Source organism: Balaenoptera borealis (assembly GCF_965194805.1).
Source record: "Balaenoptera borealis genome assembly, chromosome: 2".
In the NCBI taxonomy this organism is placed as follows: domain Eukaryota; kingdom Metazoa; phylum Chordata; class Mammalia; order Artiodactyla; family Balaenopteridae; genus Balaenoptera; species Balaenoptera borealis.
In genome coordinates this window covers 93321529-93343619 of record NC_138867.1, presented here as the reverse complement: position 1 = coordinate 93343619, position 22091 = coordinate 93321529, and the positions used below count along the sequence as shown (strand labels likewise).

The 22091-nt window shown below is 41.1% G+C and overlaps 1 protein-coding gene across 1 annotated transcript in view; it reads right to left on the bottom strand.

The window, feature by feature from the left end:
* The window catches only part of REEP5 (receptor accessory protein 5), a 42839-nt gene extending 21143 nt beyond the window's left edge, over positions 1-21696 (bottom strand). The window contains exons 1-2 of the mRNA XM_082378516.1: positions 21462-21696; positions 20688-20781 (exon numbers count right to left, since the gene is read on the bottom strand). Coding sequence (XP_082234642.1) covers positions 20688-20781; positions 21462-21579 — 212 coding nt within the window. The 5' untranslated portion in view covers positions 21580-21696. The remainder of the gene's footprint in view (positions 1-20687; positions 20782-21461) is intronic.
* Positions 21697-22091: the final 395 nt, after the last annotated feature.

Here is a 22091-nt window from a genome sequence, read left to right as displayed (position 1 = left end):
CATTCGAAAGACCAAAATATAGTTTTCCTATATATCTGGTCTTCATCCATGTTCCTGCACAGCTCCCCAAACCCTTGCAATGTCTGAAGTGTTGAGAGGGATAAAGGTGTCTTTTGTTATGTTAATGAGGTGACTTTTATAAAGCACATAAGGAGGGGAGCTGGATGTCCCTGGAGCCAACTATGTGGTTAGAGGGCTGGAACTTTCAGTCGCATCGCTGACCTCTGGGGAGGGGAGGGGGCTAGAGGTTAAATCGATCACCAATGGCCAATGATTTAGTCAGTCATGACTATGTAATGAAGCCTCCATAAAACCCCAAAGGACAGCTTTTTGTCCCTTTTCAGAGAGCTTCCATGTTGGGGAACCACAATGCTTCCTTGTGCCACTGTGCTGGACCCCAAACTCCATGAGGACAAAAGTTCCTTTGTTTGGGACCTCGCCTATGTATCTCTTCATCTGGCTATTGATCTGTTTCCTTTTATAATAAATTGGTAATCGAGTGAGTAAATGGTTTTCCTGAGTTCTGTGAGCCATTCTAATTGAACCTGAAGAGGGGGACGTCGGGACCTCTGATTTATAGCCAGTTGGTCAGAAGCACAGGTTAACAACCCGGGCTTGTTACTGGTGTCTGAAGTGGAAGGCAGTCTTGTTGGACTGAGCCCTTTACCTGTGGAATTTGATTCTATCTCCGGGTAGAAAGTGTCAGAACTGAGTTGAACTCTTGGACTCTCTGCTGGCATCTGAGAATTGCTTGTTGGTGTGGAGAAGCCTTCGAACTTGGCCCTCTGCACGTGGGTGATTCTTTGACAATGTGGTCTACTGCCATGTACCTATGCTAAATGGTATTTCAACTCACGTATCAGAAGGAGGATGTATCAACTTTTCAGGCAACACAGGGGATTCAAGAAATCCTAAGATGCAATCTCTATCCTCAGGTCATTTGTAGTTTTTGGTCTTTAGCCAAAGTGGCAAAGCTAAAGAATGGGAAGGGTAGGAACCTAAAAATTATTTATTGTAACCTTGAGAATAGCCCTATGGAATAGGTAACGTTATTCTCATTTTTGAGAGGAAGAAACTGAGGCTTAGGGAAGAAAAATAACATGGACAGGGCACCCAGCTGCAATAGCAGAGACTGGGTTTACACCCAAGACTGACTCCAACAAAGCTTGTGTCTGTTTCTCTATCCCAAGCTGTTTTCCTAATTGGGAAAACCACTCACTACCCGACTGCACAGCACTTAGCAAAGTGTCTGGTGCTAAGTGGGCAGCTAATAAATTAAATATTTATTGCATAAATATAAATACAAAAGGAGTTCATAATCTTACTTTTGGAAGGGACCAGAGTCCTCTATTGGAGAAAATCAAGGCTTAGAAAGGTTAACTTGGGCACAGAGCAAACAGGAGAAAAGGTCATAGTCTCAACATCCAGATTCCTAAAGGACCATTCCACCCTCTATCCTGCTTCCTTGAGGTGGGGGGATCATTAGAAGTGAACAGGATGGGACTTCCCTGGTGGCGGAGTGGTTAAGAATCCTCCTGCCAATGCAGGGGACATGGGTTCGAGCCCTGCTCCGGGAAGATCTCACATGCCGCGGAGCAACTAAGCCCGTGCGCCACAACTACTGAGGCTGCACTCTAGAGCCCAAGAGCCACAACTACTGAAGCCCGCGCACCTAGAGCCCGTGCTCTGCAACAAGAGAAGCCACCGCAATGAGAAGCCCATGCACCGCAAGGAAGAGTAGCCCCTGCTCGCTCCAACTAGAGGAAGCCCACGCACAGCAATGAAGACCCAATGCAGCCAAAAATAAATAAACAAATTAATTAATTAAAAAAAAAAAGTGAACACGATGGTATTCTGAGTTGGTGCCCCACCCCCCAGGCCGTGGACTGGGTACTAGTCTGTGGCCTGTTAGGAACCGGACCGCACAGTAGGAGGGGAGCAGCAGGTGTGCGACTGAAGCTTCATCTGCCGCTCCCCATCACTCCCTGTCACTCGCATTACCGCCTGAACCATCCCCCGCCCCGTCCGTGGAAAAACTGTCTTCCACGAAACCAGTCCCTGGTGCCAAAAAGGCTGGGCACCGCTGCTGGTCCACTGGTTCTCAAACTTAGATGATGATCCACATCCACCTTGGGAACTTTTAAAAACCATACATGCCCAGGTCCTTCTTCAGATCTAGTGACTCAAACTCTCTACCACATACAGCACAGGTATGTGCTTTTAGGAACATGTGCAGGCGATCCTAACACACAGCCAAGTTTCAGAATCACCAGCTCTAAGTTCCAGTTTCAGTACCACTTCGTCATGTCATTTCTAGGACAGAAAATCAAAATGACTGATTTGGGTCCCATCAGCTATAGCCAGAGGGGAGGCTACCCCTTTCCAGCAATGAATGAGAAGCCAAGAGAGAAGAAAAGCTCAATCCTAGAGGAGCTCTGGAACTGTCCCAACAGCAGCTGACAGCAATTCCACCACTCTCTCCACAGTCCTGGGCCACTATCTCTCTAGTGCCACCTTGTCTTCAAATGGCAGGTGTCAGCAGTGACCTTGGGCTCAGAACTACTCCCAGGGGTTTGGGAAGGACACATTCACAAAAGACGAGCACCGTGGTCTTACATTGGTCTCTGCCCACTGTTACTGCCACATTCTCACCACTGGCCCAAAGCCTGGCCACCTAAGCCCAGAGCTGTGGTTCCTTATTCTCTCCTGAGCCACCTGCCATGTCCTAGAGGCAGAGCTTCACCTCCCTCAAGCAGGTGGCAAAAGGAAGCAACGCCTGGGTGAGCAGGAGATGGGCCTAGGGTGAGGAAGATGGTTGGCAATATTACGGGAGCAGCTAGCAGTTCTAAAAATTCACTGAGTGAATCAGAAATTGTAGAATGTTGAGCTGGAAGATATCTTAAAGAACTAGTTCAAATTCTACATTTTATAGACACAAAAAATGAAGTTCAAAGAGGAAAGAGTGATATTAAAATGAATCTCAACTCAAACTAAAAGATTATAGAAAAAAAAAGATTATAGAAGCATGTGTTTACACATTTTTTTAAGGGCAGAATGGACTGTTTAAATAAATTTGGGTATATCCATACAATGAAATACTCTGAAGCCTTTGAAAAGGATATTAACAGGAAAAGATGTCCAAGATATAGTGCTATGTCAAAAGAGATTACTAATTTTGTGTTTAAAAGAAAAAAGAAAGATATATATTTGCATGTGTTTACAGACCAAAAATGATATTCAGAAATATATATTTCAAGTTGTATACAGTTAATCCTGAGTATTGGGATTGCAGAATTTTACTTTTTTAAGATCTTTACAATGAGTATGTGCTATTTTTTTTAATTGAGGTACAGCCGGTGTACAATACTATATAAGTTACAAGTGTACAGTACAGAGATTCACAATTTTTAAAGGTTATATGCCATTTATAGTTATTATAAAATATTGGCTATATTCCTTGTGTTGTACAATATATTCTTGTAGCTTATTTTATACCTAAGTTTGTACCTCTTAGTCCCCTACCCCTATATTGCCCCACCCTCCCTCCCTGTCCCCACTGGTAGCCACTAGTTTATTCTCTGTGAGTCTGCTAGCATGTATTTTTTTTTTTTTTATTGGAGTATAGTTGATTTACAATGTTGTGTTAGTTTCAGGTGTACAGCAAAGTGAATCAGTTATACATATATAGCATGTACTACTTTTAATAATGAAAGTGAGGAAAAATATTTCTGTTTGGAAGGAAAAAAAACCACAGGGCACCAGACTTTATACAACTACTTTCTCCTATGAGACTAGGTCTCTCTTTAGGGCTTTGTTAAAAACAAACACTAAAGTGAACATCAGACACATTCATTTAATTTCTCTCTTGAAGAAACAGCTCATGATTTTCTAACAAACAAACCTCTCTAACAGTGATCAGACAGAATCTATTGTGTTTTAGGGCATTAAAAGGGCTTCAATACACACAGAAAGACACAGAGGGAGAAAAGAAAGTCACACAGCCCATCATATGCGATTGACTCATGCTGATTTCTTCCTTAAACAAAGCAAACTATCAAAAAATTATTAATTACACTGAACTATGAAAGAGCCAGGCTTTTCCCTTCATTTCTTCCCAACGCTCACCTGGCTTTACATCATTTCACCATTCTTGGCTTGCAGCTTTGTATCCTGGTTCTACCACTTACTAGGTATTGGTTGGCCAAAAAGTTCGTTTGGTTTTAAGTAGACGCATTTTTCATTTTCACCAAGAACTTTATTGAACAACGTATTCATCAACCGAATGAACCTTTGGCCAACCCAACACATGACCGTGGGCCTCAGTGTGCTCATCTGTCAAGTAGAGATGATAAACCTCATTGTGTTGCTGTGAAGATTAACTTAGTTGATACATGTTAAGCACTTAAACAGGGTAAGCACTCAGAAATAGTACCTCATTAGGTAGTAACTATAATATGGTGGTGATAGTTTATTATTATCATAGGAAGGCAAGAGATTAAAAAGAAAAGAGCAATAAGAACACTCCAGTCCTTCTGGCTAAGTAGAATGGGTAAAGGATTAATAGCATTGTTAATAAGGCTAAAGGGTGATTAGGGAATTACTCGTGAATTTTAATTGTACCTCACTCTCCAAATCCCAAATGCTACAGAGAGTAAAGGGTTAGCTGAAATCCAAAAATCCTATTTGCAGGTCAATGGCAACAAATTTGGACGCTGCTGAAAACATTTTTCAGGCCCATGCTACAGGGGAGGACTGGCCAAAAGTCTTGACGCTGGTATTGGATTGGTACTGATAGGGAGGTAACCACTGGCCAGCCCTTGTCCAGACCGCCCAGCGCCAGTGACTGGTACTGGCTGCCTCTACCTTGTTGGCTCATCTCTTTCTTTCTTTGCTGCTTTTTCTTTTTTTTTTTTTTTTTTTTCACACACACACACACACACACACTGTATTTTATTTTTACAAGAGATAAATAGACTGACACCAAGCATTGTACATGGATGACTACAACAAAAGCAACAATGATTGCAATTACCAAACATGAAACACGCTCATACTATGTCATAATATTGACATTCAGTCCAGTAATCCTTCACTGTAACAGCTCCTTTACTTTGCAGTGAAAATTGATTTGTATATTCTTTGCCTCTGAGTCCTTGTGGGATTTTTTTTTTTTTAATTCAGACAGAAAGTCACAAAAATTATACTCATCCTTAGCACTTTTATGAGTTCATCAGTTTTTCATTAGAGTTCTGAAAATGCTTATTCATTCAGTTCAGCAGTACAGTTACCAGAAACCTGTACTTGTCAGAGTCTTTTCCATGAATTTCTTGAAGATGAAACCCTTTTATAGGAACATATTTGCAAAATCATCAGAGTACACCCAGAACTGTCTGTAAATGACAAAAGACTTAAAAATGACCACGGTTAAAGATTTGATGAAAGTTCATAATAATGCAGTTGACAAGAAAATTAGTTATTTCTGAGATATACATTTTAAAGTAATAACTAGGATTATTATTTGCTGCTTTTTCTAAACGCAAGATCACGAACTAAAAACGGCCAAAGGATAGCATTAAACATGTGTGAAGAAACCGAAGTTTGAGCAGATACAGTCCTGGGCTACCAGCATCCTCTCCCTCCCAAATTAAGAGTCATCATTCAGAGAACCTAAATATGCTTTGACCCACAGGCACCACTAAACTGCAAATCCCCTGAGTACTTTATTAGAACGAAATCATGTAAACTAAGGACAGTCCAGGGGTTTAAATAATTTTGTGAGGCGAAAGGAAGGTATTTTAGAGATGAACTAGTTCAAAAATCATTAACGGAGGCAACAGTCTTGTGATACCTTGGAGCTATGGGCATGGGCAGGAAAGCCAGCACTCCAAGGTCACCAGAAAAAAAGCGTGACCCTCTGCTGTCCCAGCCCTGGAATACCAACCTCCAGACTTTTTATTATGCTAATTCAGTGGCTCAGGCCACTGTTAATGGAAGCAGCTGATTGAACCCTGATATAAAAGGTGAGTGGCCTCACCAAAAGCTTTCTAAAACAAACTTACGTTAGATATCTAGGTAACTGTCAGAAACAGCTCTGCTTCCCTTACTGAGGTTTTATTTTATCTATTGATTAAATATATCATTGTTTACAGTTAATGCTCACATAGGAGGGCAGGAAAGAGATAACCCTCCATACTATTTTAGAATTATTTCAGACACAACACATCCATCAGGGAAACATTCACCTTTACACACATCCTCTTAATTCAGATTCATGTTATTAGTAAGCAAAATAGATAAAAATGCTTTTCTATATATGAATTGTACAACCTATTTATATTTCTGTCTCTAATTCTTTTTAGGACAAAGTCCATGTTTATTATGTGTAACATGTAAATAGCTTTCAGAGGTATAAACAATTAACAAATATAAACAATAATATGTCAAATAATATGCTACCCAACTTTTACCTAATATTTACTATTATAAATATTCTATCATTATATCATTAAGAAATTAAAACTAGCAAATAGGAAAAGCAGATATGTGGAGGAAAGCCATGTTTTCTAAGCCTTTGAGATATGTCATAGATATTTGTTACTGAGATTTTCTTCTTCCATCAATGACGACTTTAGTTATGTTTATCATTGGGATGGATGTTGCATTCTCTTACTTTGATGTAGTTACAAATTAAGCATTTTTAACACTATATTAACTTTTTCAGACTCAAAGATTATTCCTGGTTAATGGGTATTTCAAAACCTTCATTCATGTCATTAAGTTGAAAAATGTCAATTTCCTACAATAGTATGAAGGATAAACTGTGTGTATATTATATTTAGTATTATATACATGTATGTCTACAATGAAGGAGAAGCATAAGATAGATGACAAATACAAAAAGCTCATTGAGAAGTTTTGCAATTATTTATTCCTATGTCCTATATTCCAAATGGTCTACTTTAAAGGTAGCTTCTAACAGGGAATAAGACTGTCTGGCTTAATCTTCTTTGTTAAAATTTTTCTTAAGATAAAAAGGAAATGAAAAAATAAGTAAGATTGTTTACCATTAGTACAAACCAAAAACCTAACTGGCTCTACTTTTCTCCACTCAACTCCTAGTGGTGGGGGGTGAAGTGAAATGGCCAGAGAGGCCCTGTCTAGGTAATCCACCGCAACTGTCAGTGACAGGCTCATTTGGATGTAAGCATACGCCGAGCATTGACCATGCACTGACACTGTACTGAAGCTCTGGGGCCAAAACAGTGATGCTCAAGGACACAAAGGCAAAAACAGTCAAAAGATCATTCCATTCTTAAGTAAGCAGCACAGGTGTGCTTGGGGAGGGGTCCAATGAAGGAGTTATGGGAAACTGGAAATCTCAATGGAAACAAAACAAGTAAAAAATAGGTTTAATATTTAAAAATTGTTCGTTAAACCATGCCCAGGGCTTAGGAACATGTATACCACTGTACCAAAAGAGAAGAAAACCACTGGCCATATCACATATTTATAACTTGGAAGAAGAAAACTTTATGGTACTTTATTGCACCTTAGAATAACAAAGTCTTAAGCTGCTGATCTAAGTACAGGAAAAAGTAAGATAAGGAACAGAAAAAGAGTAAACGAAAAAAATAAGTGAAAGAAAATACTACTTGGGAGGTTTTTCCTTAATCATTTAAAGTTCAATGACATGAAGTTAGACAACCATGACTATGATTGTCAGTTTTCCTCTTTGTATGTTAATCAAAAGTAGCCACACTTAATTAAGCACTTACTAAAATCTTGATCCTGTGCCAGCATTTAACTTATCCTTTCCTTTTACATATGAGAAAATTGAGTACTATAAAAGTTAATCTATTTCCCCAAGGGTTAATTCAACTAGTAATTATCAGGTCCATGTACGTATGTTTCTGATCACTCACACCAAGGAAACTTAGGTACACACTACCTGTACTGTACATGGTTCATATGTAACTTAGCCACTACAGTTCACACTAGCCGAATGACATAAAATTAAGTAATATTATATGTCTTCAGACCATGGCTTTACTACTGAAACCAGTTGTACTCATCAATAGGATTTTAATTTTAATGAGTTGATTATATTACCAGACAGGACATCAAAAAAGCAGTTCATGAAAAAAACCTATAACAATAAAAAGCTTTGAGATGTGCTGTTGGTAAAGAACAGAAAGGAATCTACTTTGGGTCCATTTGCTTTGTTTTATTTCTAACGTGGTAAGTTATGTTTAATAATAAATATTCCAGGGTTCAAGGTAGAGTCTTTGAAGCATGAATATGAAGAATACGGACCATAATGTTTATAATCCTTTCTGATACAGCAGACACACAGTGTGACCATCCACAGTGCCCACTATGTGTAGGACTGCTTTTGGCTGTGTTTATTAGAGAATGGGAAGCAGGAATTCCTAACAGCTCAAAATAATTTTCCTATTTCCTATTACCTCTGTTTAGCAGTCTGCCATTGCAAATATTATTTGACACATACAGTGTGTCAAATTAGAAGGAAAACAAATCACACATTTTAAGACATGAACAGTATTTTATTTCCATGCCAATAAGGAAAAGATTTTTCTTCTTCATGGAAAAAAGAAGGTCAGAAACTATGGGCACTCAGAAAAGTACACTTGTTTTTCACTGCAGAGTAGGTGTGCTTTCAAAGCAAGAGAGAGAACCAACAGAGCAAGAGATCAAACAAACAAAGGGAAAAAACTAAACATACAATAAAACCAATTTGCTTATTTACTGTTTATATCATGCCCAATCCTCCTCCCCACCACAAAAGAGATACAATCACTAGTAGCAAATATGCTTCTTAAATATGTAGAAACTATAAGATGACTATACAAGAACAATGAAAAAATATACCACGCTCCTTTCATTTTTAATATAGTGTTCTCCTATAGTATAAAATGACTGACTTAATGAAATGCGTGATATAAGGTAAATTCACAAGCAAATGCATTTTAAGATGAGTCTGTAAAACATCTCTAACGGAGATTAAATTACAAAAAAACCAAAAGCAGTCATTTAGTGGTCAAATATTTTTGTGTTTAATTATACTGATCTTATTTGTCAACTGTTCACCATTTTGTTTTTTAATGCAAAATGGAAGCTTCAGTCACAGTCGAATATAAAGCATGAGGAATGTTGGCAGTGGGCGGGCGAGGGGAGTCAGGCACCCCTACACCTACGCCTGGCTTTGCCTCAACAGACTTGTGACCTGAGTCATAAAACTTCATTTTGTCTCCTCGGTTTCCAAATGTTAAAGATGGCTATAGCCCCAGCAGCCTGATCTCTAAGACCTCTCCTAGCTGACATTTTATAACTCAAAACAGAATGTATTTAGACTATTCAATAGGCAGTTTAAAAAGATGAACGCCTGAAGCAATAAAACAGCAGATGCAAACAACAAGGTCCTACTGCATAGCACAGGGAACTATATTAAATATCTTGTAATAAACCATAATGGAAAAGAATATGAAAAAGAATATACGTGTAAAACTGAATCACTTTGCTGTACACCACATTGCAATCACTAACACAACTTTGTAAATCAACTATACTTCAGTAAACAAACAAACAAAAAAACAGCAGATGCAAATCCTACTGGGACAACCCTCTGTCAATAAAATTGATGGCTCTGTATATATAATATCTATGTCAGGTCTGGCATCAGAAAATTTAACTTGTGCTCAAGCACCCTCACAACCTGCACAAGAACAACCTAAACTGACCTTTCCCAGACAAAAGAGGGCCACATCAAGATGTAGACAGCAGTCCAGAGTTACCTCTGACGTGTAAGTGATCCCTTTACTAGATCACCTGGCCAAACTACCAGAAGCTGCAGGATATATATAGTAGCCATGTGAGAGGGACGCATGATAGCTCCACTCCCTCATTCTTCTACTCCCAGGAATCAGGGAGTGTTAGAATGAAATCAGGATAGGTTTCTGCAGCCCCTGCTTATATTTCAACTGCTACAAAAGTAATTTCATTAGCAATTTTTGAAATTGTTTTTAAACTTCTGCTATAATCATTTATTCAAAAAATTAATTACTTGGTAATATTATTGATAGGTACTAAATGTCTTAAAATGGCCCATAAATATTTATACTTGTTTTAAATACTATCTGAGGATATTAAGTTGAAAAACAGAGTTCTCATTCAAAGTCCTAAAAAAGAGAGCTCTAGAACGGGAGGAGAGGGACGCAGCTCAGAAGGACAAATAGACCCTATCTCCAGGGCCTCCACAAAGAGAACAAAAAAAGTTCATTAAAGTTCATAGGGAACACTCCAGAACAGAGTCTTAGGAATAAGATCACCCTCCATAACTGCTTTAGAGCCCAGAAACTAGATCATGAGTAAATTGTTTAAATCTTACTTGCTCCTCAAAACTTTCTTTTCTCTATGACACAGGCAAAGGGAAAAAAACAAAAAACGTAACCAAAACGCTGGCTTTAATTATCAACATTTAAGTTTTCTCCACAACTCCTTCCTTTTAAAATAGTTCAGTAATGCTAGCCATAATACTAAGTAAAAACACAACCAGTAAAAAGCTGACAAAGGTAAACGTTTAAATGTTTACGACTACACTGGTGCTTAAGGCATTTACAGAATGCCAGTTATATTTTTGGTCCAAGTGCCCAGTAGGCCAGAATATGTGCATGTGCTTCACGCTACCCAGAGAAGGAAAGTGTGGGCGTGAGCAGCTCTGCCCTGAAGCGCTAGTAACAAAGAACACACGGTTGCAGAGAGAAAAGCTGGTGTAATAGGAACATAAGCAGCTTAGTAGAAAGTATATCTGCTCCCAAGTGCTCATGAGTAAAAAAAGAAAAAAAATAAGTACAAGTTCTTTAAAAAACACAAGAAAACAAACACACCCCTTACTAATGAGTCCATGAAGACAACCACAAATACACATCCCCCAGCAACATTAGGGAAGCCTAGCTCTGCTTCAGATGACTTGCTCTTGAGAAACAGAAAGTGGTTCAGAACCATCAGTCAGAACCATGGCGACTTTCCCAAATTCTCCTCTGGGTAGTGAACCTGTTCAGCAATCTGCCATTGCAAACTGTAAATAAGTAGATTTCAACCCTTTTTAACCTATATTCCCTCATGTTATCTGCTGTGCATCATTTGCTAAGATGCTGTAGCTTTTACTTGTGGTTGACTGTATTACAACTCTTGTAGTTATTTTGACTGTCTCCTTCAAATATTCTCCCTCACGATCCCCTTTTCTGATCTGACCTCATGGGGGGACCATCCCCAAACGTCTCCCCCTTGAGATTCGTTGCCTCCTGACAAAGAACTACAGACAAGGCTGCATTTCCTCAGGAGATCCAATGCAGTGTGTCATCTTCAGATGGGCATGCACTGCTTAAAAAAAGGAGCAGGTCTCTGCACATGATGAGCTATATTGCTGCTGTTGTAAATCAATGCTGTACCACAGCCAACAAGAGAAAGAACTTGTTAGTAATATATTCTAACTCATGTTCACAAAACGCTGCAAATGACTATGTGTGCAGATATATGATTTGGGATGGTAGTACCTTATTTGAGAACTACACTGCATGAAGATCATGTATTTGTATTGACAGTGTCAAACTGATAAAAGAAAAAGTTACATCAATAGTTAATTTTCATCTCTATATAAGGTTATGGCATGTATCTGTGGGACACTCGAAGGGCCATATGGGAAGCAATATAACGAAAAGTTAAAAACATGGGCTTTGGGGCCAAGCTCCCTAGGTTTAAATATCAGTGTCACCGTCTACTGTTATGAGACCTTAATCAAGTTACTTCTTTCTCTGTTTCCTCACCTGTAAAACGGGAATAATCATAATACCTATATCATAGGGTTGTTATGAGGATTAAATAAGCTATATTTATAAAGCACTTAAACAGAGGTATTTAAGTGTTTATTAAATTAAGGGCTGCACAGGTGTTCAGCAGCCATGCAAAGACCTAAAAGCAGTAACACTCTTTGTACTGATAGCAAAAGGTTAAAATGGGCTGGTGAGGACACACAGAAGATAAAATGACACATCACTAAATTGGGTATCAGATTTGAAAAGTGTTGCCAAATATTAAATACAGACATTAAAATTCTGGACTCTAAGCATATTTAATCTTTTCAAGCTTGGTACTAAAGTATGCTTAAATGTGCTTTCACATTTCTGTGTAGGTCTGGAGCCCTCAGTTACAAGTCTAGCCTCTGTGTGACCTTGGAAAACCTTCTAACTCTCTCTGTCCCTCGATCTTTTGAAAAGCGATCAGACTACATGTTTGATCTCTAAGGCCCAGCTCCGATAGTCCCAGGAAGGTGGCCACCTGGTCCTTAAGAAACGTACGAAATAAATGAGAGGAAAAGTAAAAGACGTTTTAAGAGAATTTTAAACAAAAAGATGGCTGAGTTGGACGAAATCCAACCCTCATCCTTTCCCTTCGCTGCAGGGCAAAGATAAAAATGGAAAGCAAAGTCATTAGACTTCCGTCATAACTGCACTCAAATGAAGAAGCAGGGGCGGGAGGAGCCTCCACATTCCGGCACCACTGGGAGGCAGTAACCTTCGGTCTCGGGCTCCGACTCTGTGTATGTGACGGTGCAGCAAAGCACACTCCCCGAGAGGTCTCTCAGAAAGACTCGCTTCTGTGCCATTCAAAGCAGGGCCGCCCCAGAAACAAAGAACCACGTTATTATATGATTCCATTTGTATGAAATGTCCAGAACAGGCAAATCCATAGACACAGGAAGTAGATTGGTGGTTTCTGAGGACTGGGGTGTAGAAGAAACGGAGAATGACTGCTAATGGGTACAGGGTTTCCTTTGGGGTGATGAACATGTTTTGGAATTAGAAAGCGGTGATGGAGACTCCAGGAGGGCACACACCAAGGAGGACCTCCCAGAATTTCTGCTGCCAGTGTCCTTGTCCCCGTGGTGAGCCACAGCCGCCCCCCACCTCTGCAGGAGCCCTTCCAACACTAGCAGATGGAGAACTTAATGTTCTAGATGATATTTTGACTGAAGTACCACAACAGGATAATGAACTCTATAATCCAGAGAGTGAACAAGATAAAAAATGAGAAAAAGGGTTCAAAAAGAAAAAGTGACCAAATGGAATCTACTGACACAAAGCAACAAAAACCTTCTGTTCATTCAAGACAATTGATTTGTAAGTCACTGAGCTCATCAGTTAGCAATAACAAAAGAATGGTTAGTACAAAAGGAAAGTCAGTCACAGAGTATAAAAATGAGGAATATCAAAGATCTGAAACAAACGTCTAGAAGCTGATCGGAAAATTCGTTTGTCAAGCAGTGCCTCCAGAGAACCTTTTAAGAGTCAACCTAAAAAAACATGTCTGAGGAAAAGGGATCCTGAAAGGAGGGTCAAATCCCTTACGCCAGATGGTTCTGAGAGAATTGGGCTTGAAGTGGACAGACGTGCAAGCAGACACAGCCAGTCTTCTAAGGAGGAAGTGAACTCTGAAGAAGGTGGCTCTGACCATGAGACTGGCACCAGTGGTTCTTCCGACGAGCAAGGCAACAACACTGAGAATGAGGAGGAAGGGGTGGAAGATGTGGAGGAAGATGAAGCAGTAGAAGATGCAGAGGAAGATGAAGAGGTGGATGACGATGGAGAGGAGGAGGAGGAGGAAGAAAAATATGAACAGGATGAGAGAGACCAGAAGGAAGAGGGAAAGGATTATGACACCCGAAGTGAGGCTAGTGACTCTGATTCTGAATCCATTTCCTTCACAGATGGGTCTGTCAGATCTGGTTCAGGAACAGATGGATCAGGTACTAATTTTTATATGTAAAGGTTTGTGTGTGTTTTTTTTTAATTGACCTCACTGGTTTTTTTCTTCAATATGTTTAAATTGAATTATAAAATTTTTGAGGCAATGGGGGGGATGTTACTAAGACTGTCCTGTGATTTTTTTTTATATAGTGTACTTTTGAGTATTATAAATGCACTCGAATAAGATTTACATATCTTAGTAAAGGCATTTCCCAGCTACAAATTGACTGTATTATAAATGTACACTAGTCTGATTGTTTCTCTATAAGGAAGTGTATTTGAGGTTTTAATGTTGTAAATTCTTAGATTTCCATACTAGTCAACAGCAGCTTATTTAAACACTGATGTACTTGAAGTATATTCATATGGAACCCGTCTGCTAGGTATAACAATATTTTCATGTTAAATGCCTCTAGATTTCATTCATGTGGCAACAGAAATCAAAATAACTTTTTCTCTTGGGAGCTCAAACTTTCTTTCATTTCTGTACCTGTGGGTTGACCGACTGGGGCAGGGTCGCCAGAGGGCTGGGTATAAAGGTACAAGATGGAAAATAAGAGTATAAAATTATTGTGGAGAGACTGGGTAAGAGGCATCTTGGGCCATTCCTTCAATATTACATGCCCTGCCACTTTATCTCTATCTGACCCATGAGACTTGACTATGGGAATGGTAGATAGTTGCAGTCATTAGGCTGAGGGAGCCCTCTTTTGGGGGGAAATTCAGAGGGTAGAGCAAGGCGAGGTCAGGGTACTTAGAAACCGCTGGTCACTCTGTGATGATTATACTCTCATGGCTGTCTTATGTAAAGATGCAGCCAGATCTCCTACACAGGCCAAACGTACTAAATATTGGGATACAAGAAAAATTCTATTCTTTTGATATATATGATAGTTGCAATGGCTTTATTATAGAATTTTATCATTTTAATGTAGTACATTGTTAGTAAATCATATTCTTGATATAGTGTAAATGATAAGAGCAAATGACCAGGTATTTTCTAATTGGCACCTGAAGTGCTTCTAGCCTTTTGCTCACTAGAGTTCTAGGTTTAGGAGTTTAGACAGGTTTTGAAGGAGGTTAAAGAGTTAAACTGAACAGATGGGTAGTTGGCTTTAATATAAAAAGAAAAACTTGTGGAATCTTTAATTCTACTATTCCATCATACTTTTTGAAAACTGATGGGATATACATTTTATAATTTATGATAATGGATAGAGAACAAAAATTGCATTGGCAATATGAATGAATGTTCATTTATTGTGGAGAATGTGTGAAACCTGTAAAAGTAGGGAACATTTTATTATAGGAATCTTCTTTTTGGTGTCCATGTTAGGAATGATATTTCTTAGACTTGAATGTTTATCCTGTTTAAGTCAAACAAGGGAGACATATAAATATGTAGCGCCCGAAATAATGTGTATTTTTATTTTATTTTATTATCTTTTTTTAATAAATTAATTTATTTTTGGCTGCTTTTGGTCTTTGTTGCTGCGTGCAGGCTTCCTCTAGTTGTGGTGAGCGGGGGCTACTCTTCATTGCAGTGCGCAGACTTCTCATTGCGGTGGCTTCTCTTGTTGCGGAGCACAGGCTCTAGGTGCGTGGGCTTCAGTAGTTGTGGCGCACAGGCTTAGTTGCTCCACGGCATGTGGAATCTTCCCGGACCAGAGCTCGAACCCGTGTTCCCTGAACTGGCAGGCAGATTCTTAACCACTGCGCCACCAGGGAAGCCCCATGTGTATTAATAAGTTCCTTAGATGCTGATACTTAGCAAGATACCTATTCATACTTTGTTTTTTGTGGATTAGACATTTCAGATTGAATGGTAGCCAATAGTTTTATAAAACCTGGATATTAAAACTGTTAAGAGACTTACTGTTACAAAAGAGATACTTGCCTGGAACTCTTACTTTCCATATTAAAGGAAATTTGTGGCTTTTCTTTGGAAGAGCTCTTACGTGGAACATATTTTAAAGACTGTATTTAGTATGCAGGACATTATTATTTTTATTTTGGAGTAGTTTCTCTTCATAATAATGTGTGAGAGAAAAATGGGGTAGATCTGGAACTCCACCAGAGGTAAAAAAATTTTTTAAGATTTTTAAACACAAGGGATTACAGTTTAGTTTTTGTGTCATGAATTTTCTATATTCCAGTTTATTTTACCTTATTTTTCTCAAAATTTCAGTAATTTTCTTATAAAAGTGACACACTTGGTGGCTGTTAAGGGTTTATTTGTTAGACGATTTTCATTGTTTTTTTGACCTGAGAATAATAGTCAGGAGAGGGGATCATAAACTTAAGAGCAGTGAAAGTTATTTATACAAAAAAGATTAAAAATCCTTGGAGATTTTTTAATGGTAATGGTAATGCTACATTTAACATTACATAAAAATTGTTGGGTGAGATCTTACTTCTGCTTCTGTTATATTTCCTGCATCATCTTTTTTAAAAAAAATTAATTTATTTATTTAAAAAAAAAGAAAGAAAGCAGTGATGGTTGCAAAACTTTATACTAACCGCTGAATTGTACACTTTAAAAGGGTTGCATGGAAATTACATCTCAGCAAAAAATGGGGGGAGGGGCAGGTCTGCTGTAATAATAATGGTTCCTATTATTATCCAGTAGTCTGCCTTCTCTTTTCAGAAATAGAAGGAAGTAGGGAGATTAAAGTCATTCTGTCAACAGCTCTTGATAATGGTAAGTCTGGAATTATATTTCAAATTGCCTATAAAGGGTGGCCAAAAAGTCTGGAAACTTAGAGGTAGAGGATTAATGGCCCTGCTCTCAAAGAGAAATTACATATGCCGAAAATAAGAGTAACCAGTAGGAAGGGGCTACCTGATAAGGCACTGGTTGCCCCACCCCGAAGGCTAGCCAGGCCTCCAGCTGTCCAGCGCTCCAACATGACAAGACGTGGTGTGAAGCCAGGTGCACCTGGGCCCCACCCAAAGATTTCCCCGGGTAGTGAGTCACGAGAAAAGCTACGAAGCCAAATGGGCTTTTCCTTATTTTACTTCTGCACCCTGCAGCCTCTAAGCCTATCACTGACCGTTAAGCACAATCTGTGGGCCACTCTATGGTGGCCCAAAGAAAGGAAGCAGCAGGAGCAAAAGCTGAAAGGTGAGAAAGGAAGGGATTAGCAATAGTTTGGCAGGATCACCAATTCCTTCCAGGAATCACAGCAGACAGAATGACCTTAAAATGTACATTGTTAACATGTCACCTCCTACTTAGAACCCATCCAAGGCAATCAGAAAACATGCCAACTCCCCACAGCTACCTGGAATAAAATGCACACTTGGTGTGCCAGCCACCAGCTGTGCCTGATGGCTCCTGCACCTCTCTGGTCCTCTTTCGCCCCTCTTCCCTCTCAGAGCTTCCAACGCACCAGGTCCTCCAACAGCCCAAGCGCCGGGCTGCCCAGGGCCTGGCACACGCGGCTCCCTCCGCCTGACTCTGCTCTCAGCGGGCAGCTTCTCATCCCTCAAGTCTTAACTCAAATGGCAGCTCAGATAAATACCTACAGGGGGCCCCTCCCGTTAATCTCTACCACAGCTCCCTGCAGGTGCTCTGTGGAGGGCTCACCACGCTGTCACTACTTTTCTATTTATTGCAGTTTACCCCGTAGACTAGTCATGCAAAGATGGGGAGTATGTGCAACTTAGTCCCTGGTGTATCTGAGGTGCTGCCACGGTGTCTGGCGCACGGTTGGCATTTGATGTTTGCTAAATAGATGAACCTGTATTCTTAAAAATAACTCTGGCTGGGGAGAATTCCAAGAGACAAGGAGAACAATTAAAGTGGTCACAGATCACACCTTAAGTAACACTGATTGTGGTGCTACTAACAGTACCACTTACAAGGACTTTCTTTCTGACAATTATACAATTACATCGGTTAAGCAATGAACAGACTTGATTTGACTAATATAACAGTGATTGCCTGAATGTTTACTAACTGGGGGTCTGTGTGCTTTTACTGTGCACACAATCCCATGTGTCCTTGAACCTCCTTCACAAAGCAGAGGCCAGGTGGGCCTCTGGACTCTTCCCAGGGTTAGCAGGCTGTTCTTCTGCCCCTTTCACCCCCTCTTCAAGTGTAACAAGCACAGGTTATGCTGCTGCTCTACAGCAGGGCTTCTCAGCGTGGGCTGCACATGAGACTCCTTTAAAAATTCCAAAACCCAGGCTGCGCCCCAGACCAATTACATCAGAATCTTTGGGGATAGGGCCCAGGCATCAGTACTTTTTAAGGCTCCTCAGATAATTCTAATGGGCAGCCAAGGCTGAGAAGCACTGTTTTAGTGAAAAATCCAAGTACCCACAGAGACCAACCTTCACTTAATTCCCTTATGATAATAGGATCTTGTATTCATTTTAAAGGTAAAAGAGCTGGGTGTACCAAAAGGAAGCATCCTATGAATAAATATTAATCTAGAGATACTCATAAATTATTTCCTGAATGTTTATTTAAATCATTAAATCCCCTTTTTTAGATTTTTAATACTCTTCCAACTCCTATTAAAGTGTACTACAAATGTCACTTTGCCTCAGAATACTCAGATAGAAAAGTGTGTCTACTTGGTGAATAAAAAAATTCTAAAATATATAAAACCCACTTACCTGAACTACTCAGGTACATGACCATCTCTACCATTTTCTAGAATTCCTAGCAATAGACATGAACACTTAGCTTCTTGTAAATAAAGAGAGCCAATAATATTAAATTGACTATGTAGAAAATGAATGAAAGAATGAGTTCAAACAAATGATAAAAAACTGAAACTGACTTGCTTGAAATTACTTTAAAATATGACTATAAAAATGGCTCCTGCTAGAAAGAGAGTCACATGTAGAGAACAAACTTAAGGTTACCAAGGGGGGAAGGGCGGGGTGGGATGGACTGGGAGACTGGGATTGACATACAGACACTACTATGTGTAAAATAGATAACTAATGAGAACCTACTGAATAGCACAGGGAACTCTACTCAATGCTCTGTGGTGACCTAATGGGAAGGAAATCTAAGAAGAGTGGGTATATGTATACATATAACTGATTCACTTTGCTGCACAGCAGAAACTAACACAACATTGTAAAGCAACTATACTCTAATAAAAATTAATTAAAAAACAGACAAACAAAGCGGCTCCTGCTAGAATTAATCCACTAGGTCAAAGAAAAGCATGTCCAAGCCCTGTCTGCCTTCAGTCACATCCACTTCCTCATACACAGATCTACACATCCCACCCAGAAACAGATTTTTACTTTTCTAAAGCTCGTATCAATCATCTAATCACACCAACAGACAAGGTTATGTTTCTCACAAGATTACTCACCAAATAGCACTGATGTGGAAAAAATGTTTTTTATGCTCTTCAGTATTTTTAAAGATCCACCGTCTTCCCTAGTTCAAAACAATTCAAGCAGCTAGGCAGTTACTAAATGTGATCAATAACATCTAAAGCACAAACTTGAAAAATGCTTCAAAATCTTTCTTACTAAAAGAACTCTTACAAGTAGAATACACAAACAGAAGAAAAGTAAAGGAATGTTCTACCTGGTTATTTTGTCCATCATCACAGACACAGTGATGTGCAAGCCATTTTGAACCAGTGTTGCCTACAGACTTTCTATCTACACCATCTATTATTTTATGGAGAACTGCTATTCTTGTAACTTCTTCATTGATCTGAAAGTCAAACCAGTTTTTCTGGTCTGTCTTCAGAATCGTGTGGTATACACAGTGTGGATGGTACTTTAGCAGATAATGCTGGAGAAGATCTCCAAATTCAAAAGCAAGTAGTGTCCTATATGCAGCTAGATTTTCTGGAGCCACTAAGTGTCTGTACCAGACTAATTCAGTAATTACTACTTACGTAATTTCGATTTAATTTTTCAAGTCAGAACTTTTTCTAAAACACATTTCCCCTTTCTAGTCATATATTAAATTCTAGCCTGGCCTATGATAGACACAGTTGTAATAATGTGTTATTGGTGTCTTAGCCTTCCAGCTGAAATTTTTTCTTCCTTTTTTTTTATCCCTATGGTTGAGGAAAGTTGTACAGACCAATTCAATAGAAGTAAAACCCACCAGCTTTCTTGGAAAGAGCTGTAGAATAAAACAAAATTTATTTGTGGGGAAGCATAATACCTATTGAATGAATGGAAAAATGAAATTGTAGAATATTTTCAAATTAAACACACTGTAGAGTAAAAACAGCCTCAGCCAGCAGAAAAGTCAGATCGTAATCTGATAAGATTCACTTGTAATTTAGATTAATTATATAAATGGGTCATTTATATAACCAAGGAGATATATTAGGGATGCATTTTATAAGGTTTGTTTTTGTTTTTATACTAGGATAAGTGTTTCCCGTTTGCCTGTAATAAGTGGCCAGCCTTTTTAATATAAAGAAGACAAAATTCTCCCCAGTGTCTGAATTAACATTAACTCTGAATTAAAGAAGCTCTAATTGATGGGGTTTTACTGTGTACATAAATATAAGGTGAAATACACACTGAAATAATTATTAGGGAGAAAGAATCGGCTCTCTGTACCCGTTGAGATCGTCCCACCAGTAAAGGTCGACTTTGCTCTGCCTTTCATTTGTGCAGCTGTTAGAAGGCACACGCTCCGCCAGTTTAAGCTGATGAAATATACATTTCGGCTAGTCATCAGGAGATCAGGTGTCAAGGTAAGGCTCTAAAATGTGTAACCTTAAGCAGTCAGTTACTACTCTTTGGTCCTCTGACCACTCTCCCAGGGAAATGGGGATGGTACAGTAACTAGCACAGCTCTGGATGGGGGAAGGGGGGAGTGAAGGGGAGGAAGGGACGGTTGCAGGGGGAGCCACTTACGAGACGTAGGCTGGGTAACCAAATCCTATCAGGTTGCAGAGGAGAGAGGCTCCATAACCGAACACCAGGTACAAAGCCACCAGCCCGATGACACCTGCAGACACGAGGAGAGAAGTGGGTCGGGTGGCACACAGGCGCTCCAGCCGGGCAGCCCCCGCCAACACCGCAAAGCTTGGCCCGTTCTGAGCGTTGGAGAAAAAGAAACCGCACCGAGGCTGGGCCCGCGCCTTCTCGGGGCTTTGCCTTTGGTCTGGGGATACCCGGCAGGCCGCACCTTTGTGCCCTTCCTTCCCCAGTCCCTCCCGCAAGGGGCCCCACGCCACGCTGCGCACCAGCTGCAGGAGCCCCGCTTCCTTCCCGGAGGGTCTGGGGAGGCCGGGATTCCGGCGCCTGCCCGCGGCCCCTCCCGTCCCGCGCCCAACTCCGCGGAGGGTCTGGCTACGACCCGGTACTCCGCCACGGGGACCGCGCTCCCTCCCGCAGGGGCCCCGCCGGTCGGCGCCAGCTCTGCTCTCGGCCACTGGCACGCAGCACTGGGCCGCAGGGCAGACACGTCAGCGCCGGCCGGTCCCCGACCCCACGTCCCGGGTGCCTCGTCACCGGGCCGCCCCGGGCGCGGTCTCTGGTCCCTGGCCTGTGCAGGCGGCCAGTTCTGTCCCCGACGACGCCACTGACCCCCGTCTGTCACCGAGCCCGTGGTCCCAGCTGCGATGCGACAGCTGCTCCCGGGCCGGGCAAGCGGCGGGATCCCGCGGGCCGCAGCCCCACACTCACCGAGGACGATGTAGCTCCGGTTCACGCCGGTCTTGGCCTCGAGCTTGGCCAAGAGGTCAGTCATGCAGTTCTTCTGGTGAAGGAACCGGTCGAACCTCTGCCTCATGGCTGCAGACATGGCGGGGACCGTCGCGCCGCCGCCTGGGGCTACTCCTGGTGCCGGGTGGCCGCAGAGCGAGGTGACTAGGGCGGCGGCGGCGGCGGCGGCGGCGGCGGGCGGGGCGGGAGGCGGGCGATTCCTGAGTCCCTCCGCTCGCGCCCCGCAGCCCCCCTCCTCGCCCCGCCCAGCCGCGCCGCCCCCTCTCCCTCCCGCGGTCCGCAGCGAGCGCCACACCAGGGGCGGCGGCCCGAGCAGCCGCTGCTCCCTGCGGCGCGGCCGCCCTCCGCCTTCTGTTAACTGGGTAAAAAGAGGGTGGTGAGTCTTGTGAGGTCCCTTCGGAAATCGTACTCGAAAGGACGTGGAAAGGAGGGGGCAGGCGGCCTTGTTGCTCCCACCTAAAAAGTAGCGGGACTGGTTTGATGTACCTACCCTGCTCTGCTAAACCTGCTGAGACGTTTTAAGTCTAGAAATTGAAATGCGCGACCATCCTGAAAGAACTCTTTGGTTGCAGACGTACTTTTCCCTTCGTT